Source organism: Cynoglossus semilaevis, chromosome 4 (genome assembly GCF_000523025.1).
Source record: "Cynoglossus semilaevis isolate Cse_v1.0 chromosome 4, Cse_v1.0, whole genome shotgun sequence".
NCBI lineage: Eukaryota > Metazoa > Chordata > Actinopteri > Pleuronectiformes > Cynoglossidae > Cynoglossus > Cynoglossus semilaevis.
In genome coordinates, this window is record NC_024310.1 from 17,396,105 (window position 1) to 17,423,444 (window position 27,340).

The 27,340-nt window shown below is 41.7% G+C and overlaps 1 protein-coding gene across 2 annotated transcripts in view; it reads right to left on the minus strand.

The window, feature by feature from the left end:
* ppm1lb (protein phosphatase, Mg2+/Mn2+ dependent, 1Lb) overlaps positions 1-27,340 on the minus strand; it is a 34,177-nt gene that overhangs the window by 1,380 nt on the left and 5,457 nt on the right. For both annotated transcript variants that reach the window (XM_008309729.3, XM_025055108.1), the window contains 3 exons: positions 5,748-5,964; positions 1,441-1,602; positions 12-453 (listed from right to left, as the gene is read on the minus strand). In XM_008309729.3, the coding sequence (XP_008307951.1) occupies positions 113-453; positions 1,441-1,602; positions 5,748-5,964 (720 nt within the window). In that variant the 3' untranslated portion in view covers positions 12-112. The remainder of the gene's footprint in view (positions 1-11; positions 454-1,440; positions 1,603-5,747; positions 5,965-27,340) is intronic.

Below are 27,340 nucleotides of genomic sequence, written 5' to 3' on the forward strand. Positions count from 1 at the left end.
GTCTGTGACAGAAAGTGTTACTGCTGACAAAAATGTACAGGCTTTTTTTTAAAACTCTCATTTTACACCTACACAGACACATTACAGATGCTGTGTATGGCAGATGGAGGGTCTAGTGCTCACTGGACTTGCTCTTGAACTTGACCACCATGACAGTGATGTTGTCAGGACAACCACGGTAGAAGGACTGCAGGACGATGCTCTTGGCGCCAAAGTGAGGTTCGTCCAATCGTTCCCTGATGAAGCGGACCGCCTCCTCGTTGCTGAAGGTGTCCCACAGGCCGTCAGACGCCAGGATCATGAACTCTGGCTGCAGCTTGTTCAGGTCGAAGGACATGATGTCAGGATCAGAAATGACCACATTCAGGTTCTTCAGAGGGTAATCGCCCAGGGAACGGGACATGGCCAAGATGCCCTGGACTCGCCAGGAGCCGTTGAAGCTGATGAAGCCACCTGAGGAGGAAAGCAGAGGAAGAACGGTTGAAAATGACTGAAAAAAACAGCAGTTCTGAGTTAAAAGAAAACCAAAAGTGAAGGTGGGAATAAGCAGATGTAGAAGTTGTGATGCTGTGGAGACTCTCCTCCTTTTGATCCAGTCTAACACCTCCATGTTCAGAGAGAAGTGTAAATCACAACATGGATGATTTCTACAGACCCAGACTCAATCAGTCAGTTCTCAGTGTTAACAGTCCTGGAACAAACTGTTTACGTTGGATTCATTTCAACTCATGTCACTTCCTCTGGGGAGCAGCTGTGTGTTCTCATTGGCTTGCAGGAAGGGAATTGTGCTGGAAAACTTAAAAAGTAAGGAAGATTCCATACTTGGTCAGGACGTCCCCCTGAGGAGAGCAAAGGTCAGACAGGGTTTTAGAAATAGCAAGGCTGGGAGGTTCAGGTCAGACTCTCGACATTGGCTTTTTTTTAAGCAGAAGAAGCAACAAAGAAACTAAATGAAATAAAGATCTTTAGGATGCTTATGACAGATGGAATAAATCTTTGTACACAGGATTTATAAAAAGACATCAGGAAAGAATGGAGCCAAAAAACCTCGATAGACGCACACTACACAGCTAAGTATTACCTAATCCGACCATTGGGTGGAGCCAGTGAGCTGCCCGAGCGGTGACTCCACTGAACCTGGCAAACATCCATTTAAATCTTCTCAGCAGTGAGAATATGCAGATAGAGTAGGAGGCAGAATTCTGCCTGAAGACAGAGCTTAAATACGGTGCAGTGTCTGTCTGGGTTTGATGAAGTGCTGCTCCCGAAACAGATTGTCTTATCAGGCGCCAGGTTTTGATGTCACACTTAGCCTAGAGACCCAAGGTGTGGGAGAGAAAGGGGAACGCTGCTGCTCACAAGATCAAGTCTTCGACCAAAACCTACAGTTTTCAGCTGAGAATCCTCTGTGGTGTTGAATCTCATGCACCGGTGTCTCACCTGCTTTCTTGATTCTCTTGCGTTCCTTCAGCTGGTAGGGTTTGTGGTCATGTGACAGAGGAATGGCGTTGCCGTCTTTATCACACAGAACTCCACGCGAGTCTCCGACGTTGGCCACCGTCAGCTCCTTATCGGTCACTACGGCCACCAGACAAGTGGTACCTGACAGGAAGACCAAGGAGAAGTCCAGTCAGTCTGAGGTCAAAACACACAGTTTGCCTTTAGTCATGACGTTTGCGTTTGAGAATTTGTCTCCACATTTTCCCATATGAATAATTCCATCATTGGGATTAGTCACAAATAAAACAGGTGACAAACATATAGATCTATGTGTTTTTTTTCAAGTTTTTGTCATATTCTGGAATCAGGAATTTATCTTGATTAATCGTGATTAATCGTGAATAAGCTGAGCTACCCTGTGATTGATCAGATAAAAAACATTTAATCTTTTGACTAGATTTTGTCATATTTCTTCACTGCAACTTGACGACCAGTCCATTAGAATACCATCTTTTTTGCGTAAACAGTTGGTGACCTTTGTACAGTCGTCGTCAATGCCCCAGCAGTACAGGAACAGGAGCAGCTGATTTATAGTCAATGTCGAAGAGAAGAAAATAAAAATGCCAAAAAGTGACAACAGCATTAGGTTTGGATCATGTGCTGCAGTTCTGGAGAAATAAGAGCCTGTGAAGTGAGAGGAGGAGGTGAGAGGAGAAGTCAGTGTGCAGTACAATTAAAACAATCTTAAAGGCAGCATTTTGAACATTAAAACAAGTATCCATATGCACAATGCAAAAACAATTTCCAGATTCAAATAGTACAAATAAAAACAGACTATTTTACTTTTTTTTGTTCGACTATTTTCCTCACAAACAGGACAAACACAAATATTAATTTATAAGGATGACATTTTTAGGCGTGAAAATCAATCAACTTTGTTTCGGTTGCTCAGCCACAGTGTGCAAATCACTGCTGCATTAGAAAAAACAATTTAGCAACAAGAGCAAAAAAAAGAAAAGAGCCCTCTTTGAAGTACTTTTTAATCAGATCTCCTCACTGCTTTGACTCATTTTTTTCCCTTTCTCTCTGTGTTTAGTCTCACAGCCAGAGAGAGCAGAGTCCGGACTCTAAGTCTGAGAACCTATTGTATGACATCCAACGTCCTGCAGAGCAGCGGCAGATCTGACCGCGGGGTCACACACAAACCGGGGGTGGAGGGGTGGGGCTGGAACAGAGGAAAAGGTCGAGGGGTCCCTACTGTCCATTCCATCTATATCCATTACACTGTTTAAAAATATGTTTCTATACCTTTCGTCATCATTACATCATCATTTGTGTCCCTAAAGCTGCCGCCGCAGGGACCTGTCGCTGTCACTGTACTCTTCTGTACACCATGCTGTCCAGTTAATTATCCTGTCTGCCAGGTCCCATGGCAACCAGGATGATGGACTGCCGTGCCCCGCCAGCACACTCCACCCAATTAGCCCGGCTACGCCAAGTTCATGTTCAACAATGCCTTCTTAAGAGCACCGTGACATGTACACGAGTGTGTCCTGGGCAGCGATTGGCTGAGCTTAGCAGCAAACACCTTTGACCTTACAATGACCTCCCATCCATCCATCACCTTAATTGAATGAATCCCAATCCCCACCTTGCTTAAATATCACAGTTAAAGGTGAATGTTTACTTTTCTTCTCTATCAGCCATCGTCTGTCGTCTGATAAAACGTGTGTGCAGAGAATCTGCTCTTTTCTGCCGAGACCAGTCTGGAGTCGTCTCTTCTTACAGCTCAGACTGTTCTCATTGTCATTTTAAGTGCCTCTCAATTGTTTTCTTTTACATCTGCGTTTAAAATATTTTTTCAAATATTTTTCAGAGCTTTGGATGACAAACTGTTGGTTCTGTTGAGCGTAATGACGACTTTATTCTCTCACCAAGTGAGTGCACGAATAAAAAAAACTCAATGCCACATGCACTTCTTTCTCTTTGTTGCAAAACAAACCAATGAAACAGAGGAAACAAAGCAGAAGTGCTGCAAACACACTTGAAAAGAGCAAACACTCAGTTTGGAGAGAAATGTGTTAAAGTCCAACCAAGGATGAAAAACCCGGGAAAAAAACCCTCAATAAAACCAGAAAATGTGACACTTTTCACTAGAAAAGAACTTCAGATGTGGCAGAGAGCAAAGAGTGAAGTGAGCTGGTGAAGCCCCGCCCCCACCCAACGACTGCTGGGAGTGAATCCAACTCAGGCTGGGCTGCACCACAGATGAAGAATTTGGTGAAGAACGAAGTCGTTCTGTAGTGTTTCTCTTTACTTTAGGGTGAGCCAATAAAGTATTTTTGATTTGGACTGTGTTTCTGAAATAACGAGGCAGTCATAGAACTTAAACTTAAACTTAAACTTAAACAACAGAGGACTGTGATAGGTCTGCATTTGAAGGAAAATCTGACAAATAAGCAATACGTTATTAATAACGTGTAACAAAGTATTTATTAGATATGTAAACTTTTACTTTTTAATAATGCTGTATTAATAATTTACCATCTCTTAGTGTCTTGTCTGACCTAGTTGGTGAATAAAACCTGTTTTTTGAAATACATGAAAATATAATATTTTTCACACAATCTTATTATTTAAAACATCCTTTATCTTAAAAATTCACTGTGTCAGTGTCAGATATACTGAAGTATCAAGATGTTTCATTACACCATATTGTATTCATATTGCACAGCACAGTATCAATTTTTCTATGAACAGTTAACGTGCAAATATTTAATATTGAAAAACTTCAATATATCGTTGTGCCTGTGGTATCGCAGTGCATCGTTTGCCCCTGTATCAGATTCAGATTCTTGCCAATACACAGCCCTAACTAACGTGTTCTTCAGGGATGCGTCACAGGACTACTGAAAAGTGAGCAGCGTCACAACATTAGGGACAGACTCACTGACAGTCTCTCAGGTGCTGGACATTCCATCAAAATCATATCTCCCTTCTCTCCTCCAAGCGTTTCTTTTTGCTGATAAATAACAAAAGGCTGAATGAGGAGGAGAGAAAATCTGATCCACTGTCATTGTCCAGGAGCAGCAGACAGCAGTGAGAGGGCATTTCTCTCTACCTTCACTGATGGATCGAAACAGGCACGGAGGAATGTGGACCACATTTAAAGGTCTCAGTAATCACACTGGCAATTTATGGGCAGTCTGTGGCCTAGAAGAGATGGGATTGGGCTTGGAGGGTGTGTGAGAGTGTTGGGAGGACTGCTGGTTTGAATCCCATGATCATCAGACCAGAGGTCTTACCACCGTCAATCACTGGGGTTTTTAATAATTGGGTCAAAGAAATAGATTAACTTTAAAGTCATAAAATAAAAAAATTACAGCTGCCAAAATTAAAGCATCAACTTTGATAATTGGTAAGTGTATGTAGAATGATACACACTGTACATGCCATAATTTAAAACATGATTGTTGTTGTTATTTATTCTCCTATTTACTTCCACGTTCCATGTTTTTTGTCTTTGCAGGGCCGTACAGTGGAAGGGTGGTTTGTGCTCTTGCCTTACAGCATGAAGATCCTAGGTTTGCTAACTGATTTCACCAGTTTCCTCTCACAGTCAAAAACATGTGGCATTAAGGTCGGTTTTCACTTTGACCCCTGGTGTGGAGGCACAGTTCCTCTCGGGGTGTCACTTCCTCCTTTCATTTGTTCCCCTTTTTCACACCTTACTTTGAATCTCTCTCCCCTCTGTCATCAGACCCTGGTTCATGTACATGAACTCCTGTCTTTCACATCATCTTTTCTACACACTCTCTCGTTCTCTCCCCACCTGAACAGATCTGATTCCATTTGTTTCTTTTTTCTTCTGCACCTCCTCATGTCCCCCCNTCACACTGTCCTCCTTCCACTCACGCATCCTTCCCTCTCTGACCCCTCTCCTGCCTCATCCATCCATCTTGCGTCACCCTGCACTCTCTCCCTCCCTGCCTGCGTCCCTCCTGAGATAATTACTACAAGCCTTGTAAAGATCAGCTTGTATTTAAACAGCTGAATAAGCAAGGCCCCGGGGCTGCTGACAGTCACTGTTCGACCACAGTCCAGTGGAACTGAGAGCACAAATTAATAGTTTGCATGCAGAATTAATGGAAACCTTTAGAATAAACCCTGCTGCCGCCAAACAGTCGTTTGTTATTGTCTGTGCAATAATGAGCAACACAGTGAGTAAAATCTATCGCTCTGAGGCCTCTTACTTTTTCTCTCTGTGTGAGTGTTAAAATATACATACATACAAATCACACACACACCTGCTTCATTGGAGGTGGCCGACAGCTTGTCCAGCATTTCTCTGTCCACTGATAGGATCTGCTGCTCCAAGATGGAAGGATAGGAGGGACCTCCTCTCTCCCTCTTGTCATCTTTCTCCTTGTCTTTGTCTTTGTCTCGCTCCTTCTCCCGTTCGTAGGCCAGTAGCTGCTGGCGCAGAGCTTCAGGCAGTCGGGCCTTAGCAAAGTCAGCAGCAGCCTGGTAATGAGAAAAGTAAGAGGTGGAGTTAGACGTAGGAATCATAAAAAAGAAAACTGTGCTCAGAAATAGATGTTCCAGACTCATCAGCAGCCCAGAAGCGCAGCTCACGTGTTATCATCATAAAATCTCTGCAGTGCGCTGCTTATGGATTATTTTATTATCACATCGGTTTACGACTCCTGCTGGTGAAAAGTATGACCTCGACCCATATTTTGTAATACAAATAAAACAAGATTTATCCTCAATGTTCCTCTCTGGACTCTGAGAGTGTGTGTCAAATCAGATCTCTATTGTTTTTAAAAGTTAAAAAAAGAACTAAAAGCAAACATTGTCATGGGTTGTGGCTGGACTTTGACTCAATACTTTTATTTATGTATTTGTAGAGTGAAATGTGTGGTTGCACCTGTATCCATATTCAAACAAGAAAGAGATTGAAGGAAGAATCTTTTTTGGTTTATTTTCTCAACCATCCAACTTCTATCACTTCATCCTTCCCAGAGTCACTGAGGAAATGAAGCCAAACCCACCAGGAGGGGGTGGGATTACAGCCTGGACTAATCTCCAATCCATCACATAAAAAGACCAACAACCATTCACACTCACATTCACACCTTTGGTCAACAATTCACCTCATGCCTGATCTGCATATAGGTATCACCACACACAGGGAGAACAAAAAGACCAGCGGTTAAAGCCTGGAGTAGAACCGCTGATCCTCCTGCTGCAGGGCACCATCTGTGACAATCTGTGGCTCCATTTTTCTTCTTAAGTGTTGATAAAATGTGATCACATGGACAGTAGCACAGCAACGGTACATGTCACTGAGGTCAAGCGGCGGGCCGTGACGCAGCTGTTTGATCACATCCACCCTCCACACTGTCCTTATTCAACTCTGTAGTTTCTAAACCAACTCCTCAGTGTCTGTGAATCTGTCTTCTCATCTTCTCTCCAAAGGTTGTCAGTGTGTTTTGGCTTTTCACTCCAAACCCAGTCACGCCACCACCATCATCTCCACTGACACCAAACAGCGTTCTATCTCTGTGGCTCTTACAGCCCTGCCTCCCTGCTGTCATGGTGATGTTCGGTTAAAAGTCACCGTGAAGCCTCTTTTCTTTTCTTTCCATCTCCTCCAGACTCTCTTCTTGTTTTTCTTTTTTTTTACCCCTCAATCAACGACATACTTTTATACTGCTGTTGCCATGAACACAGAAGGAGCCACAAACTCGGTTTAAATGCTGATAAACACTAAATAATAGTAGTCTCGTTCTGCTAGACTTTACAAACACCTATAATCTCAGCATCAGGCAAAGTTCTCCAGTGTTCAGTTAACCTGATTGAAAATATCCATGCATACAGAGAGAACTAATATCAGAGGCGGCGATGGAATCCATGATCTTTCTGCTGTGGCGACCTGTGGTTCAAATGGTTCTTCCCACCTCCCTTTAATGGACTGTGACAGAGTGGGACTGAGGTTTATTAAATGGACCCGTGCTTGGCATTCACCTCATAAAGACTAATTCCTGACCATCAAACCTGCTACCGACCAGAATTTCACAGCAGAACATCTGTCTGCAGCATCTGCACCAGGTTAGAGGATGAGACGAGGAAAATACAGGTGAGGAAGGTCAAGAGGGAGGGTAGGAAGGAAGGAGGTGATATAAGGATGTAGACCAGAAGAGGAAGGATTGGAGACAGTTATGCATGAAATATCAAAATAGATAAAATGAGAGGCTGGCATAAAAGTGCCGTGAAGGAATGCAAGGTGGAATTAAAAAAAGGAAAAAAAAAGAGTGAATAAATATAGAGGCAGAAAGCAGGCGTTAAAGACAGGCTTACTCTCTGTGAAGGAGCAGCTGAAACAGCAGGAGTCAGACATTCAGAATGTGTGAAGCTGAATAGAGATAAAAAAAACAAAATGTGAGAGCGCTAACAGGACGGTTGGAGAGCTGCTTCAGATTCAAGTTCAAACAAGCTCCACCCAGTGAGACAAAATATGTTTTTACACCTTGGGTTGGTGTGGAGCAAACAAAAAGCTCTGAACACACTTCCTTCCTCCTCTGACTTTTGTAAGCCGTTCACCTTTACATGCGTGCCGTCTTCTTCTTTCCTGCCTTTTGTTGGTGAGCATTCATCCGTGAGTGGCTGCTGACAGGAGCAGATCATTAGATAAAGTCACAACCATGGTGTGGACAGTGTCTAATGTGCATCTCTGTGCACTGAACCCATGATAGTCTACTTTGGACTGATAATCTATAAATAATCAGCAGTACGCATTGGAGTGCATCACCATTAAGGTGATGGAAAAACGACACGGTGTGAATAGGAAGAGTCAAATTGTGTGCATGAACAAACAGGTGCAATGCTGCCAGATGATAAAATGTCAGTGGAATTGAATTCAGTGATGCTGCACAAAAAATACATTTAATATCTGACATTATTATCTAGAAAATGAAATTAGATACACATAGAAAAATATGCAAGATAAAAACCTTCTGAATATTTATTTATGATAAATTACTAAGTCTGTGAAACTAATGGTCAACATGGTCATCAAATTAGAAAAAAAAAAAAAAAAAGGTAATGAGTCAAACAAACCTTTTGACTTCAGCAGATCCAGACTCAGAGAGTGCAGCTGTGTGTTTGAGCTGGTAAGAGAGAACAGAGACCGTAGGAGGAAATACAACAATCCAATCCAACGACTGTCAGCGCAATCGCAGAAACAACTCTGTCCACACGGTTCCTCACAGCTGATTCACAGTCCAGCACCAAAAGCCAGGCCTCTCAGTTTATTCAATCCATCAACATTCACACAGATTTCTGAAAATGAGGAAAAGCCCTGAGAGGTTTCTTTCTTTTCTTTTTCATCAGCCTGAGGGGATTTATTTAACCAGTGCAGAGAAATGTCTTTGCATGTTCTCTCCTTTTCTCCCTCTCTCTGACAGGTCCGGCCAATAGAGAAGAGAAAGAATAAACATATAAATGTAAGAGGAGACTGAGGAGTGTGGGAACCAGTCATTAGAGAGAAGAGACGAGTGACTTTAAAAAACAGACTCTGAGATAAGTGACAGTAAATCATCAAAGTAAAAAAAGTACAGAGACGGCAGTGGATTTTTATAAATGATGGAGTCTGGAGCAGGAACAGCATGAAAATTTTCACTTTGTTGTCTTCCTCTTCCAAGTCCAAGTCATAAATAATAGTCTGTCAGAACTTATTATTTAAACAGCACAAACGCTACTTTCTTAACCATAATTTCTTTAAAATATATATTCCGTATATTTTGTTGAGACAGTGAAGATGCTACAGGGACGTAGCAGGTTCTCCTCAGAATGACATTGCAGAGTCTGCAGGAATGAGGGGAGCTAGGTATCATTTTATTATCTCGCACCTGAGCTCTGTATGTGTCAAGGGTATGCCAAGAATAAGGTTGTGAGGGTATGTGTGTGTGAGGGTGTTACATTGTAGTCACCATTGCATAATCACAACGTCTGTCATGTGAGTAGAGAACACTCCAGATAGAACACACATGCAGGGAACGCACAAGTATGTCCATAACAGGGGGTGAGATTAAAAAGTCATTTTCTCTGAAGAACAATCAAAAACGAAAAAAAAGTCAATTTGTTTGTGTTTGTGAGTGTAGTAAAAATTCCTGTGAAAGTGGAAAATGATGATTTTATTGCTATAATAACTGGATTTAGTGACAATCATCCCAGCAGTAAATAAAAAAGGGACAATGAAGAAGGAGGAGAGCTGAAGATCCAGAGCTGATGGTTTTTTAAATCCTGTATGAATTTATGATCCTGTTTAAATAAAGTGTGGTTTTCACATCAGAGCTGGAGCGATGCACTACAGGGGCGTGGCTAAAGTGATGGGTGTCAGATCATCCACTGGACGTTATGATGGGGTGTGGCTGATACACCGTGTGGCTTTATTTCCATGAATACTGCATCAGTCTGAGGTCAGCGTGTCCACCGTTGAGTCCATGTACTGCTACATCCTCATCAATAACCTCACTTACTTCTGATGCAGCGTGAGCTTGAAGCTGTGTGGCTCTGCAAACACCCTCATCTACCTCCCCACCCCCCGCATAAAACCCAATTTTAACCCAGGCATCCTGAAACCATTCACTCTCACAGGCACTAAATCTCTCCCAAATCCACTGCAAACAACCACAGATGGGATCAAGGTGGGTGAGGGGATGAAGGGGGGTAGAGTAGGTGTGTGTGGGGGGGGACTGAGGTAGAGCTCTGAAGCAGAGGTGGCGGTGGTGTTGCTGGTGCTTCTCTGAACTTCAACATCTACTTTTATCCTGCAGACAGAAATCACACAGTTGTGCACACAAACACGCAAATCCATCACGGCGAGCAGCACTCACATTAAAACACCGGTCATGTTTCAGAGCGCGTCTGTAATGGCCAACACTCTGCTGCACGGCTGACAGTGTACACAGACGAGAAATGGCTGCTGTGGAGTGAATTAGGATTTCAGGAGTGAAAAGCACAGCCATAAAAGTGGATCGGGGACAGAAAGTTGAATAGGAGTTCATTAAAGTGGAAGGAAAGGCTGCAGTGCTTTCTGTCTTCAGACAGAGAGAAAAAGAGAGGGGGAGATAAAGAGAGACAAACAGAGAGACAAAGGGACAAAGACAGAGATTTAGCCCCCTCTCTTTTCTCCTCTGTCCGTAAATAAATGATAGAATAGAAATTATCTGACTCTATTAATACCTACATCCGGTCGCCGTGGTAACCACCGATAATGCGTGCTGTGGGCTAAACATCTGTGTCCCTTCACTACATGTCTCTTTTTGAGTCCCCTCAAAGTTGCAGCAGTAAACAAAGACCCCCCTCCCACTCCACCCCTGAACCACAAACCACAGGTTGTTGGCTTATTCATTTGCCAATAAAACATATTTTACAGCAAAGGTGACCCAAGAGGGAGGTCTTCTAATCTGAACTCTGAAATCAATCTAAACCTGAAAATATCCTCTTTCTTAGTGGACACTGAAAAATGTCCCCACAAGGACGGAGTGTCCCCACAACAAAGCATTTTACCAAAAAAATAAAAAATGTCCCCACAATTATCACGATACCAAGACACCACACACAGACGGACAGGCAAGTGATTGACATTCACGCAGCGAACAGAAATTCAAGACATTTAATCAGTCTGTGTCTCTGTCTCCTTTCAAAACACACACGCGTACACAGACACACACAAACAGCAGGTCACTCAGTCAGGACAGAACTGTTAATGTATTGGCTAAGACTAAGACTGGTGAAGATGAGCAAAAAAAAGACTGGGTGTGATATCATTTTAAATGATGCCATTCAAAAATACGACTCAATACGATACCATGTGCCATGATATAATACTGTACGAGTCAATATGGTCCAACATTGTGTAATGCAGTATGATAATATATGTTGTGATGTGTTGCAAAACAATACAATGCCTTTAATGCCACTGTATGTCCAAGGGTCACAGTAAACAGTTCAAACAAATAAATCAACAAAATAATTTCTTTTAAAAATAATACCTTTTAAAGTGCACACAAACAACGGCTGCATAGAAAATGTGGCTCACATGAAATGTGATGCTTCTTGTTAAAGTAGACAGAAATTCACAACTGAGACCAGAAAGTCAAAATCTGACATAAAACGTCTTTCTCATCTCATCAGAACTATAACTCTGACTGGAATAAACTGATGATTATGAGTCACTGTCTGTCATGGACTTTCTCTCAGTCTTTTATTTTCACCTAGTAAAAGTTAGCCTCAGAGGATAGCCTCAGATGAGCTTGTCTCCAGAACTTCAGCCCAAACTAATTATTGACTGTTTTGAAGTCAGAGGAGTGGACAGGAACGATCAGTGTCTGTCTGTGTGTTGCCTGAGGTCAGAGATTCCACTGTTGAATGTTTGCTGCTGCAGGCGGTGGATGAAAACAGCCAGAGATGGATCAATGGTGCCTCACCAGGGATGTAATGCTCCTGTCAATTCTATCATATCACCGACATCTGTCTCGATGCCATTGTGGTGCTGTGATGCAACACAGGATAGATTTTCACTGCAGAGAAATGTGGCTTGACTTCTGTCTGTCAGTGTCAGTCAGCGGCAGATCCATCTGACCACCGGAACAGAAGCTTGAGTCGCAATTAAAGTTCAATTATTAAAACATATATGATCATTATTGAAATCTATAACAATATATGTTGGTAATTACTAATATATTAACAGACACTAATCACATAATTACGTGAAATAGCAATATTTAATACAATTATCAAATTATTTTTCAATTCAAATTGATTTGATTTCAATGTGTCTCGTCCTCCATCTTCAAACTCTCTTTAGTGCTTATGCCACTCCTGCGCATCTACTTCTGGCTGGCTAATAAGCCTTAGGTATACTTCTGCCACCTAGTGGGCTGGCGTGTGCACATCAGAAATAATTATGTGACAAAAATTTTAGAACTGAGAAAGGTGTGCCTAATAAAAAAGAAATAAAATATCACAATGCTAATAATATGTGATTTTTTTCTATTCATTTTTATAAAACCCCTTCCTCCCTCCACCAGGCCTGATTCTCTGCTGTAGTAATATGCTCTGAACTGAACTTCAAGAGGAATACACTTAACACAAGTGTATTGGTTTTGGTTTAATTGGTCATGAAACTGAATTCTGACAGTCAGGAGTTTAAATCTTTTTTGCTGACTTGTAATTTTCAGAAGAACGTCCTTTAAATTCCTGGTTATGTCATAGACAGCTGGTATATGTTTAGCCTGTTGTGTAGCTGCTGATGTCAGTGACTCTTCACCGCTCTCTCTCACACACTGTCACTGTCACCGTCACACACTGAGCTTATTTTATCCATGTGTTTGGATCAGGCAGCAGGATGTGATACTGTGTGACAGAGATGTGAAGATTTCCACCGAAACGCTCAGTGGAGAAAGACTGACTTTGTTCTCTACTGCTATTGAACGCGGAGCACAATGGAGGAGAAGAACTCGCTAAATGTCACCTACGCCGCACACAGACACACACGCACACAGGTTTGGTGTTCTGTGAGCATCATTTCCTCACTTGTACTTATTTAACTAGCAAATCTGAAAGCAAAACACACACATTCACTTGAGCTGAGAGGACAGTGGCATGTGTTGGTTTGCTGTTAGCAAGCAAGCTGAAAATGGTTTGGTTTAAATTTGATTGATGTGCAAATAACAAAAAAATGCTGCTTCTTCCTGTCTGCTATCTACTCACAATACTGGTCTGATGTTATTAGTCATTAGTCCGTTGCAGGGAGACATTGCCAAGAGACACACACACACACACTCTCTCTCTGCTGATGAACTGCCTGACAATGCACAGCTTCCACATACAGCTACATATCCAGTGTGTGAAGAGTGAACTGCTGGGAGCTGCCGCTGCACGGTGTTCATCACAGGCTAATGAACCAAAACAGTGTGTGTTTCTCTCTCACACATTCTCTCACACATCGAACAAAGAAGTGCCTGTGTATCTGTCTGATTGAAGCCACTTATCAGTCATTTCTCCACTGATTAATTGCTCTCCTGCCAGATTAATCACATTGGTCTGAAAGCGCGTCTCAGGGACGCGCATCATCAGGGAACATGTCCAGACAGACGCAAATGCACATGAACACACGCATGGACACAGTCGTCCTGAGATGCACTTGACCAATATACTATATATATACTATACTATATATACTATAAGTCTTTTAATAATAATATTGAGCTGATGCCTAAAACAAAGACATTCTATTATCCTGACATTTGGCTCTGGACCTCAGACTCATACATAACCTAGCCACAGCTACGTACATTAGAGAGGAGTCAGAAGGAGAACACATTTTCAGTCAGAGCATGATTATCCCTCACTGTTTTAAATGATCACAGAGCTATAACAGTGCCGGGACGTTTAAAGGCCTCTGTCATTGTTCATTAGTCAGGTGCCTTCACTGAGGTTCTCTGTTATGTCTTCATGCTTCATTGCTGATGTGCTCCATCCTTCCTCTCCCTACACTTCTGTCACAGCCAGACTCCTGTGACTGCACTGATATAAAATTTTATATTTGCATTTTTTTTTCTCTCCAATGCAACCACTATAAATATCAGTATAGCGGCTCTTCATCCCTAACTTGTCCTTGTTTTATTGCGGTCTCAATTTCTGCACCGTTGACAGAGGAGGCGATCATGTCTGTGGCAGCAAATAAAATCACTCATTCTTTCATTTATTCCGCTTCTACAACTTCATCTTTCTCAGGGTCATAGTGGAAGCTGGAGCCAATCAGAGCAGGGTTACACCCAGGACAGTTGTCCAGCTAGAGACTCCATATTAATCAGTCTACAGTCCATCATCTATTCCTTTAACTGTTGTGTCAGTCAGACTGTCAGTCGTAGACTTCTCAGTCAGGCAGTTCTGACACAACCTGGGACCGCTGACCAGAAGTTGAACCCTCAGCAAACATAGTGCTTTGGTGAAACAAGAACCTTATTTACCACAGTGTGTCCAAACAAATACACATGTACAGTATGCACAGTGTATTAGCCCAACAATAGGTAGATGGACAGAGGGAATATTGGATCTACAGTCTGTGCCATTCTTATCAAATATTCAAATGGGTTAAAAATTGCCCTTGGTAAATTTCACATTGTATTTAACCAGATCAACACATTCATTTCAACAGTCCAAATGTTTTAAGCTTTATCTCAATTTTTGTTTTCAAATTATATTCCATTCATTACGCACCAGATTCCTTGTATGTCTCACTGTACTTTAAATACCCACTCTGATTCTGCTGTGTTCTTCTGGAAAGCTACAGAATGTGAACATGGCCAGGAAACCAAAGTCAAACCAACAGAGATGAAGGAAAAGCCTGTAGCCCTGGGAGATATAGAAATGGATGCTGGGAGAAAAGTCCGTGTTTTAACCTTTTGGCTTTAGTTCCAGAGTAGAGCACTGTTTGTTTACACAGTTCCACCTTTGTTGTGAAACTGTTTGATCACACATTTTTCCTCCACTCAGGGCCTCAAGGAAACGAGGAGATGGAAGGAAAATACCTGTTCACGCATTACAGTAAACACACAGTCACTCTGAGCTCCTGCAGCTCCTGTGTTTTTAGAGTATCTACTCAGTCCAGCATTCAGACAAAGGTGAACATTAATAATGGATACAGCTGTGGTCATGAAGCTGTATGGAAATGTAATTTACAGTTATTTTGAAAGTTGAAAATTGACTTCTGTCTCCTTTGTGACCTTTTAAAAAACTTATTATATATTAATTATATGCTGCATTACAACTATGGCAGCATGGTTTTTGTTTTCTTACTGTTGATTTTTTACTGCCAAATGCAACTTAACAGCTTATTGTAGTATGTAGTTTTCTCCAATTATTTTATACATCACTGTCCTGGTACCAGGTCTGGTCTTGGACCCGGGGGTTGGGAACCTCTAGTTTAAGCAAAACAGACATCCAAAACTCCCGCAAGGAAGAACATGCACGGTTTGGTGGCACTAACGTTAGTGAACATTCTGTGAGACTGGTTCGGACAAGGATGTGATGCGAGGCCCTTGATGGCAGATCTGGGTCTCTGTGTTCACTTCCTCTTATACCTCTGCCTCCACATCAGCTGTTACAGGCTGCAGGGTTATTTTTACACTGTTTGGCTTGGTGCCACTGTTGAGTCAAACTTGAGGAGGACAAGAACTGATGCACTGCTGGTACTGTGTTACTGTACTGGTGAATAATGGTCTGTACTCACATGGTGTTCTTGTAGTATTGATAACTATAAATGAAGCTGTAAATGAGCCTACAGACTTTACCCTCTCGCTAGTGATATCATATACAGAAATACAGACATATATGTACACATAAAGGACACGTTTTATTGGAAACTCTATGTATTAATATTATCCCCGACTGTAAATCTTGTGTTTATCTATCATACGCAGCCCTGTGATAGACTGGAAAGTGCGGGAAATGTCCTGGATCTACCCCACCTTGGACCAATGACTGCTGGGATTGGCTCCAGCCCTACTTTATTGTCCCTCAGGGTGAACTTCTTGGTACTACATCTGCTCCTGCAAGAGCTATTTCAAGAAATGGAATAAAGAAAAAAAATACAGCTAAATAAGACAGGATAAGATATAATCATAATCATGTGCTCATATGGAGTGTAAATCTGCAGGTTTAACATGCTTGACAGAACAGATAAACTGGAACGTGATAAAGAGAACACTGCAAGAATGTTGACCAAAAGGTGCACAGATGGAGCACAAGACTAAATTCAATCAGATTATTGCACAAATAATTGCGAATGTTAAGCAGAGGATGATTTAGAAGAAGATGAAAGAATTGGACTTTGAATAATTTTATCATCATACACCATCAAACTACTGTGTGATTGCGTCTGTCGTTCGTTTTCTCTGTGAGACGTTTGCAGTGCACAAACACCGAAAACACCAAGAGCTTCATCTTCTTCCCTCCTCAGTCAACAGCTTCCTGGCCTCTCGCTCATTCCTTCCTGTGTCCATCCATTCACACACACTCTCATCTCCATACAGCTGGCTCATCCGGCACGACCCGTGCATTAATTAAACACCGCACACAGTCAGATACGTCCATGATGAGCATATGATGCTAAATTACCACTCCATATTCCACATGCATCCAACTGACATGTACAGATGCACAGTGTACAGTAGTGCAGCAGCAGGTGGCAGGCTGTTAATGAGGGCAGACATAAATAAAGATCACTGCTATGCTTGGCTTTCACTTCCTTTGATTTACAGAAGATCCAAGCACGAAGGCAGAATTTTTCTTTTTCATATTTTAATAGTATAGTTCCCCACTGAGGTCATGGAGTCTAGATTTCCTCTCTCCTCTCATCTCACCCCAGTTGATATGTCTTTCATTTCCCATCATTATCATCCATATCAAACAGGATCTACCATAGCTGCTTATTCCAATGATTCCTGTGTACATCCATCACATGTCACATGTTCGAAAGACTTCTCCCCACAGTCTCTCAGTGGAGAGATGTTAAATTTATCAAATTAGTGACAAACTACCAGAGCAGATGCACATGAGGAGGAGAAAAACCACAGCAAATCAAACTCAAATATATGAGACTCATCAAAAGCAGAAACACATTGTAGATGTGCAGGTGTAGTTCATCTTGAAATATATTTTTTTGGTCAGATCTGAGCTCCTTCTCTCAGGCGTTCAGAGGAAGTGCAGTTCTGAAAAGAACACTGCTGCTTATCACCTCGTCACCATGCAAAAAAAAAAAAAGGGGACTCACACACACCTACACACAGCTGTGTGTGTCTATCCGTTTTTTGAAAAACAACATGAGCCAATAGTTGAAGTGTACACGGCACTTAGGATTTGTCTGAAAATGAATGAGTACTGAAACAATACAGTTACAAGGTCATGACCTTTTTCACCCCTCATCATATGATGTTAAAAAAAATCATGTTAAATTAAAATATTTGTAACATTTATCAGGCCTATACAAAGACATACTATAGTCAAATCTCTCCACAACACAAATTAGAGAGAGCGCCCCCCAGTTGGACAATAAACAATAAAAATATTATTTGTTTTTCTATAATAAAACGTTTTAAAATGTTTTTTAAAACTTTATATATTTAAAAAACAACTTTACAAAATATATTTCCTATTCTTTTAAAAAATATATTGTATTTATTATAATAATTTTACAATAGAACACAAAGAATAAAAAAAGTAAAATAAATAAGAAAAAAATACCCTATGCAATATCCTTGTGTACCACTAGGGGTACACGTACCCGATTGGGAAAGACTGTGGTACACTACGTAAGATATGAACAACTGTGATTTTCAACTGTATAAAGTGACTGAGAGTCACAGATATCTGAAAGACACCCCATTTGTATTTGTCAGTTCCATAAGTCATTGGTCTTAACCTAAACTTGGGTCATTTTTACGTCATTACTGCTTTTTGTCGCATTGTGACTGGAAAGAGTTCCTATTTGAATACTGACAAACAATGCAGTGATGGTGGTGACATGGAATCAATAAACCACGACAAAGCCCAGTTATTATTCACCATAATAGGCACAAGCTGTGGAAGTCAAGGACTTTGTTTCAGAAAGATTTTACAAAGTGATTACAGATGCAGGGACTGATTTGGTCTGACTTCATCCATTATGTTTACATGGAAACCAACCCACGTCTCTGCTTTCAGGATAAGTATAATCAATTCAATCAATGCTTATATCCTTAATATGCTTTTGAACTCTTTGATTTTTACGCTCTTGACAGCTGCTACATTTACTGTTATGACAAAGGGCTGCAGGCTGCAGGGTTGTGCAGCTTCCACAGCAGGTGAAGAAACATCCTACAGAAAACCCACTCCACTGACAATCTGCTAAAAATAGAAGCTAGATGATGTGGCTATTCAGCTCCAGTGCAGCTATTGGCTGATTATTATCAGCCAATAGGATGCGTTGGATGTGTTGATTTGATGCAGACATTGTGCAGCTTTTTATAATTAAATAAAAAATAGGGATTTGATGCATTAAAAAACCATTAGTCTCAATACATTATGGTGGAGGGTCTGTTTTATGTTTACTGTACCAGCACAGTTGTAGCCGACAATACCTGTGGTAACATCAACTAAATCTAAATCTAAAATAAAAGAACCATTTACACGTCAATATTATAGATAATTGTTGTTATTTGTCCGTCCAACAAACGTCCACTGGACACGATACAAGACACTAATACAGCCACCAGAGAACTTTTACTAAGGACCGCTCCCTGGTCTGCTCACTTAATCCTCACTAACTTTAAAAAGTTGAGCACTGATCTAAGTAGTAAATGTTTCACTAAAAATATTCATGGTTATTTAAATATTAATTGGTGCAGACTGGAGTATCATTGGTCCCAAAGTCCCCGTCTGTCAGGAAAGGCTTTAATCTCGCTAATAATGTACGCCCTGGTTTGGGAATATGAATTAAATGGTTCTAATTTTTTAAAAATCGTGTGTGTGTGTGTGTGTGTGGGGGGGGGTTGTGTATATGTGTGTACGTGTTGTCATAGCCTCCTCTCAGGACTGCAGGCAGCAGACTCTTTAATATTTCAGAGCAGTGATAAATAAATCAGACCGACTGCAGGGGGATAAGGTGACGGTGGTCTGGGTGAGGGGATGGAGACGAGAGGGAAAAGGACGCAGGGAGAGGTTGGAAAGGAAAATGGGGAAATAGATATAGCAAAGTGGAGAAGGGGATATATATGGCAATGCAGCAAAAGGTCAAAGAAGACATGAGGGAAAAAAGGCGAAGGACAGAGAGGCACAGATGTAGGATTCTGACTCAGATATCTCTGATTTATGAAGTGGTGATATCAGCTCCAGCTACTGCAGTTAAAAAAAAACAACACTTTTCTTTATGCATTATACATTTCTAACAGTGACATATTTGCACCAGAAGGCATGATATCACCGCTAACATCACACACACTCCTGCCACTGTGATCATCTGTGATCCAAAGGAGCCAACTGAGCACTTCACAGGCACGTCCCTGGGCATGAGACGGACAGAACTTAGGTTCTGAGAAAAGCAGATGGGGAAACTGTCAAAAGGTCACGAAAAAAAAAGCAGCGAAGGTGAGAGGAGAGAGGTGGGATGACGAGGGAGGCCAGGAGATGGAGAAAAGCCAGAGACAGTTTGGAGAAAGGTCGGCAGAGACGGAGAGCAAGTGTGAGAAAGAAGATGAAAAACAGAAGAAAAGAGGAGGAAAAGTATGTTCTGCTCCCTCTGTGGGAGGGACGGGCCTGTGGTGCCAGACTTCAGCCTGACAGACCTATGATCAAACGATCTGCTTCTTCATAAGCACAGTCCTACATACAGCCTGTCACAACTGCAGTGACTTCCCCTGGACGTGCCCTGCTGTACACATGCTACAAAGCAGCAGGAAGAACAATGCATGTTCTACTTCTTCTTTTCAGTAGCCCGGGGTGTGTTAAAGTGCAGGGATTCCATTTGTGCACATTCACCTTCGAATTCTGGAGCAAATAAAAGGTGACACCGGGGGCCAGACCAAGACATGTTTTATCAAAAGCCAAAACCTATGATTTACTACAGGACTCAGAAGAACCTTTTAGAACAAAGCTGTGCAGAGTTGTGCAACCACCTTTTCTTCTTTACACACGGATGCACAAGTGGATTTAATAACAGCCTAAACGCACTTGACCCACTCCACCTAGACCATGTAAATACAGTAAGTCAGTACAGCACAGCTCCATCTGTTGACTGCTTACACATTATTTAGCACACTAATTCTGAACAGACGAACACTGGGACATTGTGACTGAAACTACTTATGTTGGATACAGAATTGGCTTTACAGTCATTTTTGCCCCCCAGGCAAGGCTGCAGTTTGGCGCCCACCATAGCCCCTTTTAGGTTTTTTTCTGTTTTGGTAAGGATTCAATGAGAAGGACACTAGATGGGTCCATTTTTTAAAATTGTTATATTATAATATTTCCTCCTTTTTAAGTCAAGTCAATTTATATGTAAAGCCCAAATTTGTCTCAATGGACTTTATTTATATTATTATTTATTTAATATTAACATAATCCTCATAAGAACCCATATATATATATATATATATACATACATAATGCAATACTGCTTTTACACTACAAAGTGATGTAGAATAATTTTTTGCAAATATTATGAAACATTTCAGTAGTTTTAATTTAAAAAAAACCTCATTAAACATCTGCAGCAGATCTAGGATCAGTGATCAGCCATCTGCCTCAACAAATAAAAAGAGTGGAAAATGGAGGAGACAGCTGAAGGGGGAGAAAAAAAGAGGTCGGATGAAAGTGAGAGCAGAAACTGACATACAACACTGTAATATATAGAGTGGAGTCAGACAAGCTGTTACAGTGTAAACAGTGCAGTTATAGGGAAGTTAACGTTTGAACATCTAACATGAGCCAAGAATAGAGAAAAACCCCCAACTGTCCTCATTGTTCCCCCTCCTCGGACACTTCCTCCTCTGTTCCATCTCCTGCTGCTTCTCATTCATGCCATCACTTCCCTCCTCTCTCACCCTGAATAACGCCTCACGTTTTCACCCTGCAGCTGTAAACACATGCAGTAGCAGCAGCCAGTGTTGTGACTGGAAAGTCTCAATAAATCCCATCACAGAGAGGATGGAATGAAGACTTTTATATAACACACGTGTAGTTAATAAAATTGGGAAAACACAACACAGACTTTCTGGAAGGCAATATTTAGACAGTGACAGTCATCCATCAACCATAGAGACGCATTTAATACATAGCGACCGCAATGCATGGACAAAACTGTCTGTAATTTCAGAATCATTTCAAATTCTCATGATAACTTTTAACTTTTTTTTGGTCACATATATCCATTTATATATTTGTGTCCCTGAAGTGCCTGTCTACTCCGAAACCTCCTTTTTAACAACAAAGTACATATTTTATATTCTGACAAAATCTAGAAATGTGTTTCAAAATGAATATGTGTCACCTGGTTTGTGAGCTCTCTACTTTCCTCTGGAGCTTCTTCTTCAACTGGTAATGTACATAACTGGACATTTCTCTCACTCTCTGCTCAACCAACCTCTGCTCTCCCCCCTCAAATATAGTGAACAGAGCAGGCAGTGGATCGTTGCCATTTAAAGGTAAAGACACAGAAACACGTCTTTTGAAGTGTGTAAAGAATCCAGCTTTTTCCGCAGAACCATGTTTCTCACATTCTTTTAAGTCATTAAAGAACCATAGAGCAGGACATGTTCCCTTTAAGGTGGAACTATTTTAGGAATCCTTTCAGTGGCCTCAGTCTTTCAGGTAGTGTGAGCAGGACAGAGTAACAATCCCATTTCTCTAAATGTTCCTGGTTGCAGACAGCCAGCCTGCTTTCCACTAGAGTTGAACCTTTCCAGCTCCCAGGGTGCATGAAATCTGGGCATGGACACCGGTGTCTCTGCACTGAGTTGGTTTGTAGTTGTGAACAGAACAGTGAGCACGTCATGTAGAAGTAGACCGTTTCCGATGCTAACACCTGGCAGCCAGCAAGTGCTCTGTCACCGATATGATTTGGAACATGAACGCCTGGCCTTCAGCGAGTGTTTGACATGGGTTCCAAAAACTGGTCTGGACAAATCCTGATAGGAATCAAGACAGACAAAGAAACACAAAGCTTCATTGATCATCCAACCACTGGGCCATGAGCTGCCCTGAATTGAAGACATGTGCAGCAGATGCTGCACTTCGGCCCTAATGTAGCATGGTTTGTTCAAAGTGCTCTACAAAGGTGCAGAGACCCACAGATTTTGTCAAGATGAGTAAAAAAAAAATCTTAGTTGTGAGAGACAGCAAAGTAAAAATCAAACCCTGAATTACACTCACACACTCTCCACTTAAGATATTTACACACATTTGTTTGAACACAGGATCCAACCTCCTCACTTTGAATCACAAATCAAAGACATGCTCAGGAGTAGAGTGCTCGCTCATCCTCAGAGTCTTTGGAGGAAATAAAGAGCAACCAGGCACAGCACTGTTCACCGCAGTGCACTTGAAGGTTTGTGGCCCAGAGTTCCTCCAATAAAAACCATGTGCAAATATCAAACATTCATATCAGCTACATTCCTCCAGTCTGGTCGGACGGATGAAGAGTGTGCAGCACATGTGTGCTGCAGACAAAATCCAAGAGGGATGACTTCAGTCAAACACAGGCGCCCAGTCAGGCCCCCTAGTGAACTTTATGTGCAAGTTTAAATTTGATATAAGAAATTTTAAATCTGCATCTGCTGCAAATACAGCAGATGTTCATTTTCCATTATCCTTCATTGTGGGAAACTGAGCTCTGCTGTGCTGAAAATTGTGGATCACAATATTTTAAGCCATAAAAAGATGCTGTTTCTTCAGATTCAGAAAACTTGATTCATCCCTGTGGGCAAGGAGCGGCAGATGGAACAGAGTGTCACGGTAAGGAACAACGTACTGTGAATGTGATATATATATATATATATATATATATACAGCATATATTTACATATATGTACATGCATACAGTATATACATATGTATATATTTATTATACATACATATGTATAGATTACTAGATTTATTTTATATAGCTATAGATATTCAATTCTGCCTTTAATGAAATTTAAAATATATGCAGTATATCTTCAATTATACTTTGGCCCAGAGGCAATGTCTCTGTCATTGGTGTGGAACCCCAGGGTTCACCTCCTGGGCAAGTTCGAATCCTGGTTAGGGTGGTTGGTACCTTCCCGTGGACTCACCACCCACAGGAAGGTTTGGGAGGTTGGTACGGTGCAGTGTGATTTGGGTGGAGACTGCTGCCCCCGCGACCCGGTAACGGATAAGAGGATGAAAATGGATGGATGGATCTTCAATTATTAAACTGCTTTAATATGACAATATGAATTCACATCATGAAGAGATGAGAGAGAACCCGAATGCACCTGCCCTACACACACCCATATGACCACCGTGAAGAGAGGAGCCCAAGTGCGAAAAGAAAGAAAGAAAGGAAATCAGAGTCCAGGCTCACACAATCAAAGCAATGTTTCTAACTGTGACCAGCTGCGGCGCGCTACCTTCTCACAGCCAACATTCTTCTGCTTCCGTCCACCGCTGCCAGGACAGCAATCAGGCTGTTGCCCATCCACTCATCCACAGTCATCAACAAACAACCGTGGAGCCTGCACAAACTCACTTAAGCTGACGTAGACACAGCCAAATTACTGTGTACACATTACTGCAGTAATAGCAGTGTGTACATACTGTACAGTACGTACTGTAATAACTGTGGTCAGTTAGAAGAATGAAGTGCAGATTAAACTCCAGCCATGTGATTGGATTTAGAGACTGCTAATCAGCTACAGCTCCAAAACAACAGGATTTAAAAAAAAAAAAAAATGAAAATGTGAATCGTTTGTGAATTCAATTATGCAGCAGCACTGCAGTCCCACTGCTGAAGGTGTGTATTAGACATTCAGGCCCACACACATTGGATTTTAAAGCCTTCCAGCTCAATCAGTATGCTTGGCATTCCAAAGGGGGAACACATCACACCGAGTACTATGTTGCACCACATTCAGCAAGTGACAGTGGCAGGCAGCCAAGGCCAGTGTGCACACACCGGAGGTCCGAGGGGTGGCTGTAAGAGGGGGACGGCAGATTGACATGGCCTTGGTGAGGAAGGTTTTGAGGCTTATTTAGACAGTGCCAACCCCGAAAAACACACACACACACACACAGAAGGGAGAGACATACAAATGGAAAAAATAAAATAAAATAAAGAGATGGATGGTGCTGGTCACCTAAGACAGAGGTGGCCTCAGCAGAACAAACCACCTTTTACTACCACGTCAGCTCAGTGGAGCTCAGCCGACAGAGGGAGGGCAGAGAAGAAAGGCAGGAGAGAAGAGAGAATGAAGACCGTGAAGCTCAGACTTCACAAACACCAGCTGGGACCTCCACAAAGCACTCTTTCTGTGAAGTAAAAGCCTCCGGGTGTGTATTTACTCGGCAAAAGGTGTTTTGCAAAGAAGGTGTTAATTACTGAGCAGTAGAAGTCACTGCCAGCAGGAGGAGACAGAAAATAACAGTGTATTAGAAAAGGTGCTTTTATTGTTTTGGGTTTTTTTTTCATATTCATTGGATGGCAGCACACTTTGATATGTTTACTTTTGATTCTGCCTGTCAACACAGAAACACACATGCACTCATTCACACAAAAACAAGTTCAGGCAGATAATTCAGTCTTCATACAATGCTGTGTTTATCTGCAAGTAAAAACTGAAAAATGCGGATTAGAAAAAGAGTAAATAATGAGAAGAATCTTAAAAATCACACACACACACACACACACACGCAGTGGGAGAGACTGGGATCAAACCAGCAAACCCATGGTTGTCCTGCTGTAAGACAAGCACTCCAACCACATCTGCACTCTGTGAAAATTAAATTGACATTATGTTGCAGATTCCTGAAAAAAATAAAATATAGTAAGTGTCGGCTTAAAAGAGGGGATTAGAGAAGCTTACTTCAGGGCTCAACGTTTAAGTGGCTCCACAGAAACTCAGTCTCATTCATTCATTTGGTTTCTGTCTCCACAGCTCCACTTCTAAGTCCCTCCCTGTCAGCTCTCCCTCTCTTTACAGAGAAAACAAACCCCACCAGCGGGGCACAAGTTACGTAAAGGTCAGAAGATTTTTCAGCAGAGCCATCCAGCTCTCTGCTGCACGGCCAGTATTTTCCAGCAGAACACGACCTGCTGTGTGCTCGCCACTCTCTGCTCCACTGCAAACCCAGGAAGGGACAACTGTCAGCTTTTAGCATGAGTGACACATAAAGGCCACCGCAGAACTACACAGTGAGTGATGATTAACGCCCCAGGCTGCACTGTTCACACCATGGGATACAAGGTTTAAGTCTCCTCAGAGGCAAAAGACTGATTTGAATAAATCTGTCTTTGACCAGATGACAATGTTAGGTGTTTTAAAAACCCTGACACAGAGTACATCCATTGCACATGTACTGCAGCTCTGTGGCTCAGTGATGCTCAGCACATGACTGCTGTGCAAAACTTTTAGGCAGGTGTATACATTTACCATAGCATGATATTTTATTCTTTTTAAAACATTTTTGATTGTGATGCTGAATTCTATAAAATCATATTTATCCAAAAATCATTTCACTAACTTTTAATGATATCCAAAATGACTATTTGAAAATAGTAAAAAAAAAAAAAGTAAATAAAAATGGTTAAAAAGAAAATTAAGAATTTAAAGTAAACCAGGAGCTCATTCTCAACAAAATAAATTGAAGAGTCTCAGATCTGGGTTTTGAAGTCAGGCTCCAGGATAAAGGACCTGTTCAGCCAGGACCCGGAGCATCTTTTCCCAACCTCCATGCTTCATCCTATTTTATTTTGGTAGTCTTTTTTGGAGTTTTCACTACATCTGATCTTCATTTACAAAACGGCCCTAACATCCAATCGAGGAAGACTCTGAACTATTACTCCAGACTTTATTACTGTCAGAAAAAACATTTGCTGAAGTTTCAAATCAATGAGGAATTCACCTTTTCTATAAACTTGCAAGCAGCTAAATATCTTTCTGAAGCAGCAGAACACACCTGCCTGAATTCTGTGGCACGAACCGTGCGTGGCTGCGTCCGGTTCTTAGGTAGAATCAATGGTCTGTTTTATAAACATGCTGCAGCTAAATAGCAAGTGTTTGGTCTTTTGATGCCTGTGGCTGTTCAGCCTCACACAGAGAATTTTCTGTTTGTGCCCTTGGCATCTAAGGAGCTATGACTGTAGGCCTGCAACACACACACTGCTGTCCTTGATCATGCCACACACACTCATTTGCTCTCTTTCTAATTCTGTAATTCCATCAGTTCAATCGCAGGTCTTTCTTTCATCTCTACACAGTGAGCGTGAACTCATTCAAACTGCTCACCATCTCACTAGCCAACTTCGGCTGCAAACACAAACACACACGTAAGCAGCTTAAATCCACACACCAACCCCAGCCTCCAAAAACCTCAAAAGGTTGAGTCGATGAAAGAAGCCTCATCTGCTTCACTTTAGAATCCAGGCAATGAAAGTTGATGGTGAAAATGAAATGGCTATTCAGGGTAAATAAGTAGGAAAGGTAACGTCGGGACAAAGTGGGAGCTGCATAAAGACGTGGAGGTTTCCTCTAAAAATAGCCACCGTCCCTGTGGCCTCAGTGATGTCTCTCTTTTTTCTCTCCTCTACAATGCTCCCTGCCATCACCGCCCTCACAGTTAGACTCTGTATCTACCATTCCCACTCATTGACAGTCACCCCTGACCAAAACTACACGAAGCAGTGAGCAGCGAGAGAAAAACAAAAAGCCAAAAGGATGGGAACAGAAAGAGGAGCAGCCCACGCACACTTTAACAGGCGTGTGGTGAACGTCTTCTTTGTATCGTGTGGTTAAAGTCAATCTCTGACGCCTGAAGCCACAACATGACGAGGCGTCAGTGAGGGACAAATACAGACAGAAAAGATGAATGCTGTGCTTTCCAATGTGTCATCTAAAAATCAACGGGCAATCAAGTGACAAGATGGTAAACATGCACGTCTGGAGTTTGAAAGCAAGAGGCATTTAGGTTTGCTGAACGACACCCTGAAATACACTGTTCTGGGTGTTTGTGGATTCACTTCTGGACTTCACCTCATCAGGTGTTGGTCCTGGCTGCAAAACACCATTGTCTACAAGGGTAATGTGTAAAACCTAAGGCCGGGGGGTATCTT